We start from the raw sequence: 19,146 nt of genomic DNA on the forward strand, positions 1-19,146 counted from the left end.
TATACAGGTGAAGTAACTGAGATTATGAGGTTGGGAAATCAATCTGTTCCTAGCAGTAGGTTAAGGTACATGCAGGTGTAATTACATACAATGGGCATGCAATTGTTTGTAAGGCAATAAACTAATGCCCACCCTAGGCATAACCTTCCCTGGAAATAACCTGTGAATGAAAGCACTTAGAAATTTTGCCTTGCTTTTCTTTCTCATTGGAGTGTTCTTTAAGACTGTCTATTTTAAAAGCATCAACATGTATTTATGCAATTTTTATTCTAAAAAAATTTTCATCACAACAGTGAGGTAATAGTGCAGTATTAGAGCTTGGAGCACAATTCAGCTTCATATCCTAAGGAGATCTGCAGGTCAATAATATGCAGTGATAGTACATACACACTGTATGGAATTACAAACTTAGATACTTTTCTGGAATACCATCACAAGGTCATGTGTTTTGAAATGACAAAATAAGAATCTGTCTGTTCACAAAAGGAGACAAGTACTTGATGGAGTTTCTTAAACAGCCCAACAAGAAGAAAAGGATGGAAGTTGTGTTTTATTTGGCAGCCCAATGTATTTCTGTGTCCAGAAGTAAGTTTTTCCTTGTCAGCCAATTAATTTGTTATTCCTGCAGGATGAGGATTAGTGTGGTACCAGTAAGGAAGCACTGCAAATGAATTAAATAGAGGAATATTTGTAAGGGTAGGGTTGATCCAATATTGACTTTTCCCCAATAAACATTTGCATGTTTCTAGACTGTGAGACCCTACAACTCTACAAGCCAATGTGTCAGCTCAGGTTTTAATTCACCTGAACAAATGGCATTATTATGTTGTGCCATGTAATGGTTCTTTACTAGATTATGATTAGTGGCAGTCCACTGAAACATTGTGGACTTAATTGCTTTTGCTGTCATGGAACAATTTGAAAACATAGCATTCCTTCCCAAAACATGTCAGCTTGTGTAGCTACTTTACACTGAAAGGCACTTTTAGAGCCTTCCTCAGTGTCTTCATTTTTGTTTTTTTAAACCCCATATTGAATGCCTAAGTCACAAAAGTATAATAAAATAATAAAATAAAATAAAATCCCTCTGCTAAAACACAGCTGAAGAAAATGCCACATTTTTTATTAGAAAATAACATGGAAAAATGTGTGTGATTGTTTAAGATTTTCTTTTTATTCCACTACAAGAAACTTCAACTTAATTTCATGGACAGCGTTATTGCACAACTTCAGAAAGGATTATGTACAAAACTGAAAAAGTTCCCCATATAGTAACAATAATTCCTAATAGTTGGCTACCCTGTGGTACATTTCCTTGTAGGAAATTCTGTGTAGGCCAAGAAAAAAATGGACAGGAAGCCAACTGGAAAAAAGGAAGAATACGCATTTTAGTTATTTAACTACCACTTTTATAGTGGTAGTTAAATCATGAATTGTCAAATCTGGTTTACACATTGTTAGATGGTGCCTCTGAATTTATGAGGGTTGATGGCAGGCATCCAGGCCATTCCTGCATCTGATTCCCCTAAAGTTTCTTCTTTGGGATAGGGTAAGAGATACTGAAGGAAAGGAGGTCTGAAAAGCATGAAAATTTCTTTGCTTCCAATAAAATCCTTTTCTTGTTAAAACTCAATCACATTTCATTTGAATAAAGTTTGTTGTTTCCCTGGGAAACATACGGTGTGTGCAGATGGGCGATACGCTCTGTGAGTACAGAGAAATTGTCCCAGGCACCTTCCAGAAGCTGATCCACACACACAGGAGTGTGTCCTCCCCTGTACTCCAGCCCTGGCAGGGCCTCTGATGGGGAACTGGCAAGGACAAAAAGTACTCAGTGATTCTGGAAGGACTAGTCCACAGCTTCAAGTCAGTTCAAACAGTATCGCAGAACTGCTGGTAGGAATTGGAAAGAGGCAATTTTTTTTGAAAGTCTCCTTTTCTGGTTCCTTCCAGTGCTATGCAGTTTTGTATTTATCACCTGTACTATTGTTAGCCATTACTAGGTGCTATGCTTGCTCAGTGAGACAAAGATGAGAAAATTTATTGTGTGCTGAAAGCACGTTTCTGAGAGTCTGTGTACTGCATGGTGCCTTTGTGTGTTAGAGACAGAAATCAGATTTTTCTCTCACAGAAACACTATACTAAAAAGAGAAACTTCATGGAGACACATCTATTTTGGTAGAGAAAAAGAGAAAAATATATGTTCTCAAAAATTTTTTTAGTGGGTGGAGTAAGAGTAAAAGATTTTTCTTGAGGAAACAAAGTGAAATTTCTCTGTTTATTCCTTGAGAAAAAGTTACCATTTCTAGAACCATTAGAAATTTATGCATGGTTATATTGTCTCAAAATTAACTAAGGTTTCTACTACTTAAAAAAATTTTTTTCTGCTACTTAAGCAATATAACAACTGTAGTTATATTAAGCTCAAATACAGTAAATACATCTCTGTGCATTGGGATACTAAAAGAACTGCTGCTTTTAAAAATGCTACCTATGATTTTCTTCCACCCATAACAAGACTCTGTAGATTTTAAGTACACTATAAGCTTTAAAAAAAGGAAAGACATTGAATAAAATGTATAGGGGGTTTCACACTTATTTTTGCACTTACAGAAATAGTGATGTTTCAAACTGATCTTTATATCCTAATGACTCCTACTTCCTCAAAGAAAAAGATGATTTTGAAGGGAATAAATATAAAACATAATGAAGTTAAAGGAAAAGGATTTTCCCAGAAAACATAATGTATTGAAACAGAGCTCTTCATAGTAGTAGTACACATAAGAGCTTTGTTTTATTTTGGTCTGGTTCAGTTCCAAACCAGAGAGAGATAAAGAATTGCATACCACTGTGTAAAAAAGTAATGTTTTAGTAGTCGGGGCACTCAGTCAAAATGTTAAGGCAAATCTCTGTCAGGGTTAATACAGGCTGGGGAATTACATTTTTTTCTTATGGCAGCTGTAAAGTTACAAGGTTTTTGGTCTTCCATGGACAAAAATTGGAAGGATGCATCCCAAATAAGATCAGGATTTTTATTTTTTCATATTTCATTTGGAAGGCTTATTGCCAACCTAAGGATAAATCTAGGCTTTGAAATAACTTGGGTTTTGTTCCTTAGCAATTGAAACAGACGATCAGAACATAATTGGAAAGGCATGTGATGGAATAAATCATTAGACTTCGTGCCTTGTAGACTGAAGAAATGATGCATTCCAAGTATCTCTGTCCTATATATAATATAATGGAACATCATTAATTTTGAATTACTTATGAGAATGAGAAACAACATTCACATCAGAATGGGAAAATCTTGCACTGTTTATAAATCTGGCCCTCTTCAAAACTAAGCAAGGCTGCATTTGAACTGATGAGCAAGTTAAGATTTACTGGGGATATAACCCTTCCCTTCCTAGGTGGAGCAGAGGTGCATTGGCCTTTGCCATTTCTTGCTTTTTCCCTGTCTTGTTATCCTTTTCCTATCACAGTTGCATTTGGCCTTCCACCAGAGTCACCACAATCTGTCACATTTTTGGCTGCCCAAGCTCACAGTTAGCACCTCCCAGTAACCACTGTGGCAGATGCATTGGTGGTTCAGGCAGCGGAAAGTTTCTCTTCCTTCTCAAAGCACAGTTCATCCAAACTGATGAGCTTTTCCTTCTGAAATGTTTCTGCACATGCAGCTCCAGTTGTCCTGGGGAACCATGCACATGTAAGAGGAGCAAGGCTGACACGCTTGAACTGACAAGGTTCAGTTGCTTTTGGCTAACAGGGTACTCCTGAAGATTTTTACATCTGTGTGTGCCTGGGTTGTTACACCACTGGAACAATGAGGCTCACACAAATGGCAGAAAAAGAAAATAAGAGGTCATCCAGAGCAAGGCTTCTGTTAATAAAAGGTCCTGGAGGACTCTAATCAACAGGGTTGATGATTAAGAAAATCAAGCATACTTCGCAAAATCCAGCACTTCCCCCCTCCCCACCTCCTTTTTCCCCCTCCTGTCCAATTAGGATACATGATTTGTTGAAGTTGTTTACATTAATATGCTTCTCAGGCAGTTTTTAATGTTAATGTTTTCCCTAAGCATAATATTTTAACAGCAAACAAAAAGTTTATATAATAGCTTTCTCACTCCTTAGCACAACTGCTTATTAAAACTGAAAATAATTTGCTGATGATGAATCAGGTGCCTTCATTGCAGACTGTAACACGGGGAATTGGAGCCATTTTTGCAATAGGAAAATGACCAAAGTTAAGCACCCTCTGCTGATCTAGGATGCTTCAGGTAATTTTGCAATGTGTAAATGAGCTGAGGCTTGGACATAAGAAATCCACCCACAAGACAATGTCTCTGCTCTTATTTTAATTATATTTCTTGTATGGAAATGGTGATTTTAATTATTTTAAAGGCTAATGAAGTGGCACAACAGAGCTGCAGACTGATGTGAGGAGCTGCCTGCCTTGCGCTCATAGGAGAGCTGTGTTTACAAGTGACATTGTCAGAAGTTGGAGAGATAGACAGGAACAGACCAAATGAACCCTCTGAAATAAGCTTCAGTGTTTCCCTTCTGAAGATATCTCTGCAGCGTTGCTGCCCTGCAGATCCAGTAAATCAGTGAGCCTCACTACACTATCACAACAGCAGTGCACGAGGAACAATATCATCTGATACTGCTTGGGATATATCCCCTCTTCCCTAAAATCCCAGAAACAGGCAAGTCCAGTGTTTCCAAATCAGGGAAGTCCAGTGTTTCCAAATCATTTGGAAAGGAGGGAGAACAAACATGTTCTCATACTTTAATTTACGGCTGACTGATTTAAGTATGTCACCAGCTGCTGAAATATCTGCATGGTGACACATGAATATTTGATACTATCCAAATAGCAATGCTTTATTACTCATGGTCAAGGATTGTTTTATCATTCAATTAAAGCAAGACCAGAACACCTCAGCTTATCAACAACACGTGTCTCTAAAGCCAAAAAAATCCCCCTCTACTGATTCCAGGTGCTAAGCTCTAAAGCTGGGCTGTACACTTTAAAGATATGCCATTGGGTGTGAGGGGAAGCACAACACTGGTCTGTCTCAATGAAACCTGACAAAGGTCTGGGCTTTAAATAGCTATGATGCAGAAGCTGGTGTGGGACTACAGGAAATTGTGTTATACTGGCCATTTTCCAGATTAAAACAAGTAGGCAAGAATACATGCATGTTTTAAATCAGGGTAAATTTGAACACATTTGTGTTATTCCTGGTTCAGCACTAAAAAGAGGAGATCTTTGGTCTAAACAGCTAACAAGCATATCTTGGTGTGCATACATACACTCAAGAAAAAAATGTTTTAATTCTTTCCAACTGCAGTTGAACAGAGGGAGAGACAGCCATAAATCTGAAAACATAACCCAGAATAGAACCTATTAGTGGCATATAAATCACAACCAGAGACTTCACTTCAGCTCCCAGTGCAATATACAATAAGTATGAAGTGAAATTTATGCACCTTTTTACCATTTATCAGTTTTATAATGGATGTGATGCTTTTAGAGCACTTGATTTTCCATATTATGATTAAGAATTTCCATGAAGATTCGACATTAAAAAGAGGATTATTGAGAAATCACTTTTGTGCCTTTTACTCAAATACACAGCTACAAATCTATTGATATAATACTAAAATTCCAGTTATATGCTTAATCCACATGACTTCTGCTATCCAACTCCTTTCTAGCTTTTGGTGTTTATATTTGACATGGCACCCATCAGTCATGCATCTTCTTTATTCCTTTGCAAGAGAAAAAAAACTGTGAATTTTTATTTCAAAAAACCCCAGTTTTGAATCAGATAGTACAACCCAGCAGCAGAATTGCATAGATGACATTTATTTATGCTTTTCATAACATCTTATAAAGACAAGTATTTACCACGTCAGACACAATGTATGATTCCTACCACTGAAACTGTGCTAGCCTTCCTCAGCACCCTCAGCCTCCCCAGAGCAGCAGACTCACTCCACATCACCATCATGGGCCAGCTGCTGAGGACCTGCTGGTGCCAGGGGAGCGAGTGTGCAGGGCTGCACTGGCCACCATGGTCACTGCCAACACCATCTGGGCAATCTGCAATTTGTACCTGTGGATACAAAGCTCCCAAAGCTCCTTCTGGTGGACATGGTTCTCCTAGGGACGCTCTGATGATCACTGAATACCCTCTTTCAAACGGGAAAAGGGGCAGTGGGAAGCACTGACTTCTCCACATCTATCCTGCTCTTTCCCAGATGCTGCCCCACCTTTGACAGTGTTTTCCAGCCATTTGTGCTCACTGTCTTGTGCCATACCATTTGTTTATGTGTCAGGTGCATCTGCATATATAAGAGAATTCCTTAAAAGAGATGATAGCATAAAAGTCACGTTATAGAATAATTTTCTACTTTCCAAAAATTTGTTGCCCTTCTCTGTGCTTGTTCAGATTTTCTTTCTCTTTAGTAAGATATGTGGTAAATGGTCTAATTTTGGTTTTAAATTTATCCTCATATTGAAAACAAAGCAGCTTTGTACAGCTGTACCCAGGCCTTTGCACTTCCTTTGTGATTTCTTCACACATTTTTTTCTGCTGTAGTCACATTTCTGATGTCACATTACAGGCAAACGTTCAAGCACATGTCTTTGTAGCAACACAGATCCAAAATTTTCCTCTTCCTTGTTTGTGAAGAATTTTGTATCTTTTCTCTGTCCCAAACAAGTGTAGAACAGGCATCAGAACTCTGAATCCTTCTATGCCCTGGCATCCCTATTGATTTTGTATGGATGCAAGGGGTTTAGGCTAATTGTTATGGTTAATCATGTGCATGTCAATTAACTGATAACATCTGACATGCTGTACTGCAGAGTAGGACATTCTTTCATTTATTTCATTTATTCTTTGGCCTTAGCATGTTTGGAGTTGTTAAATGCTGGAGATTCTGCAAATGATATCTGCACTGTTCTTTTAGAAATTACTTGCAATTTCCCAATTGTCAAAGCTCATTAGGAGAGTTTCCCTAGGTGTTCATCTGTGCATGTTTTAGCCACTGGAGACCTAAGTGCATCTCAGTTCATACATGCTGAAATGTTACTGGTACCAAAATTTTCAGAAGACAACTTTAAGGAAGTGTTTTCCGACAGTTTCCAACTTTCTACAAACTGGTCCTGGTAGGCAGTCAACTCAATCAGCCAAAATCCTGTTCACACATTTATTTTCTCCAAAATATCACCTCATTAAACATTTCTGTTACTTGGACATGTATCTGGTCACAATATTTTTATTCAGTTCCTCAGGTTCTGTGAAAAACTGACTTGGGCCCCCTTTTTTAGTCAAATAACTGAATTTTGGGAGCCAGTATACCAAGCCTTCTGTTTCACATATCATGCCATTCACTGACTGTTTTGGAGTTTTTTCCTATTACATTTTTCCAGGCTTATGGAATTTTGGTCTCTTGGAAAAAGAAATAAAAAAAAATATATATCTATCTTTGTGAGGCATACATTTCCTGTGATCATATCTTCATGTGGTACAATTAGCCAATTCCTGTCTGGTTCAGATGTGATACCAAAGGTATTATTGTCCTGTCCATAACATACACCCTTTCCTTAGGTACTTCATGAAAGTCTAAAAGTCTAAAATGGCCAGTATTTATTTGCTAATTCATGTTTGTAATTCACCCACAACTCAGGGTCCTCAGGACTGAACTTAGTTCCACTGTGTGTCTGTGTATTTACCACCACCTTCACTTTATGTGGATATTTTCATTATAGGTATGTCTACTCTGGACTCTTACAGACTTTTTTTGATTGGTTGTTTTTGCTTGTATTTCATTACTTATTGCACAGAATCACAAAATCACAGAACCAGGTGGGTCAGAAGGGACCCACAAGGATCACTGAGCCCAGCTCTTGGCCCTGCAGTCAGAAGGGACCCACAAGGATCACTGAGCCCAGCTCTTGGCCCTGCACAGCTCCATCCCCAAGAGTCACACCCTGTGCCTGAGAGCATTGTGCAAACACTCGAACTCTGTCAGGCTGGTGCTGTGACCACTTCCCTTGGGAGCCTGTTCCAGTGCCCAACCACCCTCTGGGTGAATAAACTTTTCCTGATATCCAACCTAAACCTCCCCTGACACAGCTTCAGGCCATTCCCTTGGGTCCTGTCACTGTCACACAGAGCAGAGATCAGTGCCTGCCCTTTCTTGTCCCCTCACAAGGAAGCTGTCACTGCAGTGAGGTCTCCCCTCAGTCTCCTCCAGGCTGAACAGGCCCAGTGCCCTCAGCTGCTCCTCACACAGCTTCCCCTCAAGGCCCTTCCCCACGTTTGTTGCCCTCCCTTAGACACTCCCTAACAGGTTTAAATCTTTTCTATATTACAGTGCCCAGAACTGCCCCCAGCACTGGAGGTGAGGCTGCTCCAGTGCAGAGCAGTGATGCCTTGAGTTTTTCATATTCTTCAGTGTCTGTCCTGCCTCAGTGTGTGACTCTGAACTTCATATAAAGTGTTACCAAGTTCTCTTCACAGTTTGGTTACACAAAACAATCATTTTCCAGCCTGAGAAACAAGAACACAGTTGCTTCAGGGCCAAAAAGTGTAAACAACTGCAAATTGAAGGGAGCAAATTGGGAGGATGAGACTTCATAATCTGAAGCTGTAATTGGACAATTGACCCAAATATGTAAACGGACCAAAACTTGTAAAAGTGTGAAAACTTGTGACTGGTTGTCCATCCTGGGCACATTTTGGACAGAGCCCCAGCCGGGCTCTTGTGCTGCTCAAGGCGTGTCCTTTGAAGGCCTTTCAATAAATACTTTATTCCTTTAACTCTGTTCAGCCTCTGTTCCAGGTAGCCTCTACAGACATCAGCAGAGCAGGACAATCCCCTCCCTTGCCCAGCTGGTGATGCTGTGCCTGATGCCCCCAGGACAGGGTTGGCTCTCTTGGCTCCAGGGCACTGCTGGCTCATGTTCAACTTCCCATTGACCAAGTCCCTTTCCCTGGCACTGCTTTCCACTATCCCATTCCCCAGTCTGTCTGTACATCCAGGGTTGCCCATCCAGGTGCAGAACCCAGCCATTTCTCCCATTGAACTTCCTGTGGTTGTTGTTGCCCAGCCCTCTGATTCCACAGGGTCTCTGCAGGGCCTCACTGCCTTTATGGGAGCCACAACTCCTCCCTGTTTTGCATCATCTGCAAACTTGCTCAGTAGCCCTTTCATGTCTTGCCTGCAAGTAATTTATGAAGACATTGAAGAGCATAGGGCTGGTGATGGAGCCCTGTGAGACTCCACCAGTGACAGTGACAGGCCACCAGTCTGATGTCACCCCATTCACTACAGCTCTTAGTGCCCAACCCATGAGCCAGTTGCTCACTCATAGCATGGTGTGTTTATCCAGCTGTGTGCTGGACATTTGCTCAAATTCACAGTTTTTAAACTGAATCATAAACTGAACAGATTTCTCCTGTGACTTGAGGAAAGTTCACATTTCGACTGCAGCAAGCTGTGTCCTCGCATGCTTTGTCACGTCTCTAAAGAGATGGAGTGGTTTGCAGCTCTTCTGTGTTACTCAGATGCTGGATATTCCCTAGATTTCCAAACAGGTTTCATATCACTGATGTCCTGCCTTCTTCAGCACTCTTTTCCTTTTGACATTTAATGGTTTGCAGAATTTTTTCCTTACATGTTATTTTTAACCAAGTACTTTGGCTTTCCTCTGGGGACATATTGTGCATTTCCATTTGGCAAATCAATATTTCCCTGACAAAGGTCAGGTCTGAATTTCTGATAAGGAGTTTGATATCTATCCATTTTTACTGTTGCAATCTAAACTGTTTCTTGCTTGTTTTAAGGAGGTAGCTCTTGATGTCCATCTCAAACTGGCATGAAGCCAATAAAATTCAATATTGCAGGATCTAGCATAATCTATCACAAATCTACATCTGCAGAAAATATTAAACTTATTCCTTGGAGGTGATTTCCCATGCTACATTGTTATCACTTAAAGTGATAAAACAAGAAAGACATGTCATGGGAAAAGCATTTGTGTAAGGAATGTTGCTTACTTGTCCTTAAAGGAAGTCCAAGACAGCCGGTTTGGTTTTTTAGCACAATGTGTTGATCAGCCTTAAAGCAGATATGCTTTCCCCTCCTCAAAGAATTATATCCTTATTAATCGGAAGCCTGCCAGCCCATCACTGACATCTAGTCCTCCCCATTTTCCCCATTTATATAGGAACTGATAGCAATAGCATAAATTACTGTAATGTACCTATTTAGAAATTCCACACTGGCTTTCCTACTACATGTTAGCCATTTTAATAGTAAAATTGTACTAGTTCATGAACTTGTTACACTTATCACTACTTGTGCTTTTGCTATTTCCATTCATCTTTCTTCATTGCACATTACCACTCATTTCTTTATGTATGCCCTGCTCATTCAAAGGAATGAAAAATAATTTTGGGGATGGCATTTCATCCACCAGCCACTGACTTGTGGCAAGTCCAGTGATCCTAACATTGCACATCAAATGCAGATTTCTTGTTAAACGTGTCTGATTGGTTGTTCTGCTCTGGCAGTGACAAAAACTCTCTTGCCTTCTACTGCATTTGCTGCTGAATGCTGTAGCACTTGAGTTAACTGTTCATCGTTATCCTATCTTCTTCAAGTGATTCAGTTATAAGATTACTTTTTCCCTGATTGTAGATCCCATATGCAGTTTTAATCATCTTTAGTCATCAAAACCATTTAAGCTTTCCCAGCAGCACCTAATATATTGCAGTTTTAATTACAATGGAAAAATGATTCTGTTCAATGTGTGATTTTCAATCTTTTCTTTACAAAGGTAATCTCTGCTTAATACAGAAGAATAAAAGAAAAGAAAGAACAAAACATTGCTAACAATATAATCAATCCCAGAACGGTATCAATAACAGGCTTATGCCAGGATTGAGACATCTTTATTCTCTGACCTGTTGAAGTGTACTCAGCATCCTGAGCATTGTTGACAATATATAGATACCTCCTGCTGACAATATATAGATATCTTGAGAGTTTTATGTGCAGTGCTGTGTTCTGTTGTTAGGAAATAATTTTATGGTTACTTTCATCTCTCTCTCCATAGTTACAGTGTGTACTTGTTTGTTAGAGAGATTTGCTGGTTGGTTTGAAGTGCCAACACTGCCTTCTGAGAGAAGAATTAAGCTTTGAGGACAGCCACTGTTTATAATAACTCCATCTCTTATTTTAACTTTTTGCTTTCTGTCAGACTTCCTCATAATAACTTTTAATTTCAGCAAAGTGGGTCCAGCATTTAAATTTACAGTGGAAAGTCTGCTCTGTTTCTACACAAAGATTCACAAGCAGTTGTGATGAACTCCTGTCCAAAGTTTTTGTAACAACAGTCAGCTTGGACCTGGTCAAATCTGTATACATAATAGGAGAGCATCCATTTAAACAGCAAAGATGTGAAAATATTCATTTTTGTGTGGTAAGAATATTTTCAAAGCTAACAGGGAATTTTTTATTACATGATTGATTTTTTTTTCTCATGTTATTATAATATTAGTGTACATGAATCCAAACAAAACTGAAAACATGAAGGTTTTGACCTTATCAACATTATAGTTCCCTCTCTTATTCTGTCTTTGATAACATCATCGTTGTATATCTAATACAATTTTTTAAGAAATTCTATGACGAATTTTGAAATTTCAAAGCTAAGTTTTGATTTGAAAAATAGAACACTAGAAATCAGTATTTCTTGAGAAATACTGATTTTGAGTTTCAACAAACTCAATGATTTTTTAACTGGGGGTAAAATTAATCTGTTTTTCTCAGAAGAAGACTCAAGAAAAATCCAGTAATATGATCTATACCTTACTGTTGTTAGAAATGTATCTATAATTGAAAACTTTCAAGATAATTTTTTCTTTTTATGCCTTGATAGCTGGTCCTATAGAGCTATCATTAAGTCCTTTTTCAGGTCTGGTGGTCTTTTATCCAAGCATGGCAAGAGGCACAATAACTAAACTAAAAAATGCTTTTTCTTTTATTTTTTTTTTCAATTGAGCACTCATCCATCCATCTCCCTTTTTAAAATCCACTCTGTCCAGCTTTACAATGCTGCAGTGGATTTGTATGATTACATTCCTGTGGTTGGACTTCCTAGAGCAGAGACAAATTGGGGCAGCTGTATACTATGTTCTCAAATCAATGGGTATCCTCTTTCTTTTATGCAAAAATATTAAGAGAAAAAATCCTGGAAAGATATTAATTGCCAGAAGCACTTGGTAGACTCTCATTTTGAGTTCATGTATGTGACTTTAGTACATGGAGAAACCAGCTTCATCCTGTGCACACTGTCTGCTTTTGTGTCTTTGGGAACTATTTCTGACTGAAGAATGTGTTCTTAGAGTACATTTTCAGAGGCCTTTATTGTACAAATCTGGGTACAGCTTTCTACTGCAGCCATTTTCAGAGAAAACCACAAAACAGATTTGATAAAACCAGTCCTGCAGAAATTCGCTTACGTTTTTCAATCTACCATTCTGATTAAAAATTAAAATTGCAAAAAAAAAAAGAGGATGATTTCTCACTTCAAATAAAAATGATTTTTTTCCCTATAACCTCAATCTGAGTTTTAAGCCAAAAGTTCTAAGATAATCCAATACAGAAATAATATATTATGCCAGATCAAATGAAGCATTAAACTGATCCAAGACCTTTTTTTTTTACTTCTCAATCAGTCAAATCTTCCTGGGTCAATTTACTCAAGATTCAACTCAAATTATTTTATTAATTTTCTTGCATTGACAGCAAACAAACAGAAGTGAACCAGAAATTCACATAACTTACAGCTTTAGTTGAAAATGAACTTAAGATATAGGGAGTTTGGTCAAGAGAGTGAATGACCTCCAGTCCCAGATAATATTCCTTCTTGGCTATCTTCCCCAAAAGTTTTGATTTTGCCTTCACAGTCTCAGTTTTACTCCCCTTGTGTTTATTATTTGATAAAGTGCTAGCAAATGTACTTGTAGATCAGCAACACCCCAAAGATTATTTTCTTGCTGTGCTAGTTGGATTCTTAAGCTGCTTGTGGTTTATTTTGATGCTCAAGTAGATTTTTATCCTACTGCCTGTCTGGGACATGTCACTGCTAGAACTCAAGTGCCAGAAGTGTGTAAAGATGAGGCTAAAGCATAATTTTCATTGTGGAGTTTTATCTGATGATCTCCTCCTGGTTACTCTTATTATTTCTGGACACAAATCTAACCAAATTAATTACTGATTCAACAATCCAATGTTTGCTGTATGTAACATGCACTTAACTTATCTGCATGGCTTTCACGTTAAGCATAAAATCCAAATATTAAAGGCGTTTCCCTTGACAGGTTTCCTGATAAGGAGAAGCAGCCTTGGCACACAGCAGTTCTTGTGTGGATGCCAGAATTGAAGCTGAGTCCGACACAGCACAGCAGGGCAGGTTTGCCTCAGCTCTGGTAGCAGAGCTCAGGCATTTCTACAGCCCAGATGAGTCCATTAACCTCTGCTGAAGCTCAGAAGCCCTCAGCTATTATTGCTTTCCTAAACAATGATTTGCTGTGAGCTATCACAAATTGCATGTTTCTGAGAGAGTATTTGGGATGCAGTGATCAGGAGATGTGTTCTCTGCTCCCTTGCAAGGCATGGCTCAGGTAGATAAATGGAATTGACTGATTGGAGAAGAATAATCTTCTCAGCTCCTCTGGCCTTTCTGAGAAGGAGGAAAAGGTTTGCTCGGCTCATCTACACTTCCCTCTTTAATCTCCCTGTGCAATTGTGAATAGCTGCAATATGTCAAAAGCCAGCGTACGCAGCAGCTCAGGTATTAAGTTGGAGGAACATTACATTAGCTTTTTAGCCAATTAACATGGCTGTAGGGAAGACCATCTGGAATAAATCTGCAAAACAAACAGTTCACAGAAACCCAGCAGGCAGCTTTATGGATTGTTATATCTGTACGGTACTTCATTAAAAAATAAACATGTATCTTCTATTTCAAGCACAATGCACAAACAGTATTAAACCAGACCTGATAGGGAACACAGCTGTCTTACTAAATGACACATTTGGAAGAGCTGTGTGAATCACTGCAAGGAAAAGGTTGTGAAAACTCTAGTGACTGCAGTTAGCTATTGGCACAGCCAAGCAACTGCTCCTGAGTTAATGTAGAAATGTATTGTCCTCTTGCTTCGTGGTTGCAAAAGTTTGTTTTGGTAACATTGTTAATATAAGCTACTGATCAGTATGTAGGGAAGGAACAAACCATGCATCACCAAACTGCACTTAAGCAGTCAGCTTTAGCCTGCTTCTGAAACATCATACTTTGCTGTGCTTATATATTTCTCCATTAGAGACCCACAGCAGGAGATGCAAAATTCATTGTCACTAGGTTTATTCCTGCCAAAGGTTTGCTGAACACAGTAGGCTTTATTGTAGAAATGCTGGATGAGGCTAGTATTGATGCTTCAAGAATCAACCATCCACCCTCTTCCTCCTTAACGCCTATTCCATGTTCAGAGGATGCCATGGGATGTACAGACAGAACGGTTAGGATGGACAAAGCTCATCTTTGAAGCCATTGCAGCAAAAAGCACAGAAGATTCCCCCAGCAGACACTGCTCATCTGATGGACACCTCTGCAAGGACTGGTGTGCCAGCAATCAGAGCTCACCACACCTCTGCCCAGCACTGGGAGCAGGCCAGGCATCCACAGAGCTCCTGCACACTGTGGCTCCTGGGAGACCTGTGGCACGGTACAGGGAGCCAGCCAGCTGAGGAATCAGCACTGCTAAGTGTGCCAACACAATCAACAAATATGTGGCTCACAGGAAATGCATATTTTATGTCAGAACAAATGGTATTTCTGTGACCAATTTGCATAAGTATACAGGAAAATGGATTACTTGCCACAAAGCCTCTTCTATTACAAATAGGGTATTTTCAGACTAATCAGATTTTCCTGTTTTCTATACCAAAAAATCTTAGCAATTAGTGTACCAGTTACAATAATATAACTAGCTGCAGAACATTTAAACAGACTTCCATTTACCAAGTGTTGCTCAGATTTGTAAATAGTGGGTTTAGGTAGGAGAGTAAGTTTAAATCTGACCATTTTTAGCTGGTTTAATGCCACCTGATCTTTTCTCCAGAGGAAGAAAAAGCACTAATATGGCTGGGAAGAAAAATGCAACATTTAGCATGGCTCTCCCTAATTAGCCCTGCTGAGAAATCATCCAATGGATCAAAACACCACATACCTGCACCTAGCGTGCTCTGGACATTTAGTTCAGGTATTTTGATGCAGTGGCCCATTGTGCTGTAAAGACAGCATGCAACATAATTATCAGCCTGCTCATGCCATGGTTAATTAGGGAGCTGCTCTGAAGACCAGAGCTTTTGGATATACACAGTGATGACAATTAAAATGTTGGCATTTGTCAACAGTTACTTCACCTCAGGTGCTACCTAACAAGGCACAGCCTGCTGAATGCATGGAACTGAAATAACCATGGTAACTCTGGGTACATGGTGACGTTTTAATATCCACTACTGCCTATCCTCAGGCCACCACTTGCAGAACTAAAGGGCCCATCAAGAAGCAGATGAATAACGTGTCCTCCGTACAATGCATGAAAAATGTTAAGCACTTTTAGGGATTAAAGCCCTTTTCATTTACCTCAGGAGGGAAAAGGGAGAGATAAACATAATACAAAAGCATGTATTATGAAGAAATAATGAAACTACCACGTCCTACTGCAGCAACTGCTACTAAAATGTCAGTATCTACCAATAGCTAGCCCAAATCTGTATCTAAGATACCAAAATTAATTCTTATTTTAAGTGCCTCTTACTACATACTGACTTTATAAATGACAGCAGCAATATCAAAGGTCTTTCATGCTCAGTCACTGCCAAACTGCGGTAGAAAATCTATCTGTTATAAACCACAGCAGCTCTCAAGCAAAGAACGGGATGCACTACCGTACTTTATTAGCACTGTCTTACCATCTGACCTGTTTTTAAATAAAAAGATGGTGGAATCCTCTAACTTATCATTTTTTTGTCATTCTGAAGAAACGTCTGATTTTTTTTCTAAATGCTCAATTCTTGTATTATATTACTTCCTCCATGGTGAGGGAGAGGATTTGAATGTATACTAAAGTATCTGTAAAACTATCTTGTATTTAGAATTTTCACTTACCAAAATGAAGAGACAACCAGAGGCAAGTTTTGTGTGTTCAGGAATAGTAGAAAACACGGACAAAATCAAGCAACCAAACACAAGGAGAAAACTGAAAAAGAAAGAATATTAATAATTGTTAATATGTTACAGTACCCTGACCCAGTATCTATATTGTTTGTACTTCACCAACATTAATAGAAGACTGTCTCTGCACAGTCTTCATTAGTAGAGGGGAACACAGCTACCACTTAACTCAGTTCATTAAAGACATTAGAATGCTATCCTGTTAAATCTATTAAATCTATATGTTTCTAAGCAGCACTGCTAGAATTCAGAGAAAAAAGATTTTCTTGGTAAAATGACCCAATATCCAAAGATGCTACTTTTTGTATCACAGTCCTCTACCTTTATGCAATCCAGATAATTTAAGCATCTTTAAAGAGAGATTTCCAGTGGGAGGGTTGTTTCCCAGGTCTGAAAAATCATTTCTCCCACAGCTGACCGCAAACCCCTGCTGCATAAGTTTACCAAAAGCTAAGTTACATATTGCCCCTGTCTGTCCATCAGAAACAACCTCCTTCTGAGCAACAGACTTAGTGCTCAAACTACCTGAAGTGAGAGGCAGAGCTATGGCATCACTGTCCTCAGTGAACAGGCTCCACTCTGGGAACAAACTCAGTACCATACAATCCACTGAAGAACTTAAAACAATTACACAAGCCACAGGGCAAGCAGTTACAATCAGGAAAACACGAACACAATTTTGAGTTTGCATGAGCCAGTATGTTTCATGATACTGATGAAACACACAGGCAAAAAAATGTAAATCTTTTTGTGAGGAAGATCCAAACAAATGGCATAATTGCAGAAATTCTTGCATATGCCATGTCCAACCCGTAGCAGTCACAGCACATGTGTTTGCAGACATGAGCTGGCAGAACTGGTGTTGGCCTGACACATATGCTGTTGGTGGTAAGGATTATCCTTTCCCCTTGTACTGCTTCACCCACAGTACCACTGTGCTAGTGAAACCATCTGTGAACTGGATGGTTTCACTATCCATGAAACGAAGTTCACTTTACCCACAGTATTATGAACTGACTAATAAGTAATAGCGCCCAGTAATAATTGATTCTACCAATGTTTTGCTAAATTCCCTCTTAAAACACTTATCAGTTGTCACAGACATCTTTCCATTAAAATCCTTTCTTAGGATTTTTCCTGCTGTAGCTGAGAAGTTTCAGCAACACATGTAAACAATTGTTATCTGCTGCTGTGGAATGCAACAGGTCCACCTGTGATTGGCCCCTCTTGGATGTTTACAATTAATGGCCAATCAAGGACTGAGCTCTCTTGGACAGAGTCTGAGAGAGCTCCTTTGTTATCATTCTTTTCTATTCTATTCTTAGCTTAGCCAGCTTCTGAAGAAGCCTTTTCTTTTCTATTTCTTTTTTAGTATAGTCATAATGTTATATATATATATAATATATAATATATATATATTATATAACATATAATAATAAATCAAGCCTTCTGATCATGGAGTCAACATTCTCGCCTCTCTCTCATCCTGAAAACCCCTGTGACCACGGTCACAATCAGTCATGCTGCACATTGAGGCAACCAACAAAGAGCAGGACTTTGACTTTGGTCTGGGACTCCTTAGCTGGTGTTCTAACCCACATGAACAGGTACTGTAATTAATGTAGACACACATCCCTCTGCCCTTATCATGACCCATGAGCCTTTCCTTAGACTTTCTCTCCTCCATCCAGCTGAGGAAGGGGAACTCCAGGGAGGCTTTGGTGGGCACCCAGTGTCCTGCCAGGGTCAATGCACCACACTGTGAAACCTCTGCCCCCAAAGATTGCAGAACGTGGCTGGATAAGGCCATGGTCTGACTTTGAAGTGAGCTCTGCTTTGAGCAGGAGGTTGGACTGGAAGACTCACTGAGGCTTTTTTCAACTTACTTACTTCTGTGTTTCTAACTACTGGATATAGCATTAATATATTATTGCAGTTGATACACACGAGCTTCAGGAGCTATGATTACTTTTTCCCACAGAACATACAGACTTCCCATAGTGATGTAATAGAGGAATGCTACAATATATCCAATACATTACATAAAAATATAATTCTAGTCTTCAGAATTTCTAGTAGAAAATCTCTATCTGCAATGCAATAAGGCTTTGGAGGCATATTTTGTAGCATATCACTTAACTGCTGGGGAGAAGTTCTACTCTGAAAATCAAATATGATAGGTGCTTGCATATAAATTCTATTAAGGACTGTAAATAAAACAGTATCCAGGAGGGTAAAGTGCACATTTGGCACACAGCATTGGCAAGTCTTATCTTCTAGACTAGAGAAAGGTGAAGATCAACACATGCTTCAAGATTTAATAAAAAACTCATACAAGACTCATGCAATCCCAGGCACAAGTACAGGCTGGGAAGACAATGGATCAAAAACAGCCCTGGGGAGAGAGGCTTGGGGATGTTTCTGGACAAAAAGTTCAGCATGCTCACAGCCCAAAAAGTCAACCACATCCTGGGCTGCATCAAGAGTGGCCAGAAGATGAGGAAGGTGATTCCCCCTCTCTGCTCCTGTGAGACTGCACCTGGAGTGCTGCATCCCACCCTGGGGCCCTGAGCATAAGAAAGGCATTGACCTGTTGGGACATCTGCCAGAGGAGAGCCACTAAACTGATCTAAAGTGTTGGACCCGTTCACTTGTGAAGAGAGGCTGAGAGAATCAAGGTTCCCTCCAATCTCCTCAGAAATGAAGGCTCCAGGAAGCCTACCTTAGATCAGCCTTCCATTACCTAAATGGGGCCTGCAGGAAAGCTGGGGAGGGACTTCTCACAGGGGCATGTAGTGATAGGACAAGGGGCAAGT

At 39.4% G+C, this 19,146-nt stretch overlaps 1 protein-coding gene across 1 annotated transcript in view; it reads right to left on the reverse strand.

Moving 5' to 3' along the window:
• Positions 1-19,146, reverse strand: part of KCNQ5 (potassium voltage-gated channel subfamily Q member 5) — a 275,438-nt gene that overhangs the window by 67,614 nt on the left and 188,678 nt on the right. The window contains exon 2 of the mRNA XM_054280029.1: positions 16,265-16,355. Within this exon, the coding sequence (XP_054136004.1) occupies positions 16,265-16,355 (91 nt within the window). The remainder of the gene's footprint in view (positions 1-16,264; positions 16,356-19,146) is intronic.

Source organism: Melozone crissalis, unplaced genomic scaffold, assembly GCF_028551555.1.
Source record: "Melozone crissalis strain CALT ecotype California unplaced genomic scaffold, PUWL_Pcris_2 ptg000027l_1, whole genome shotgun sequence".
NCBI lineage: Eukaryota > Metazoa > Chordata > Aves > Passeriformes > Passerellidae > Melozone > Melozone crissalis.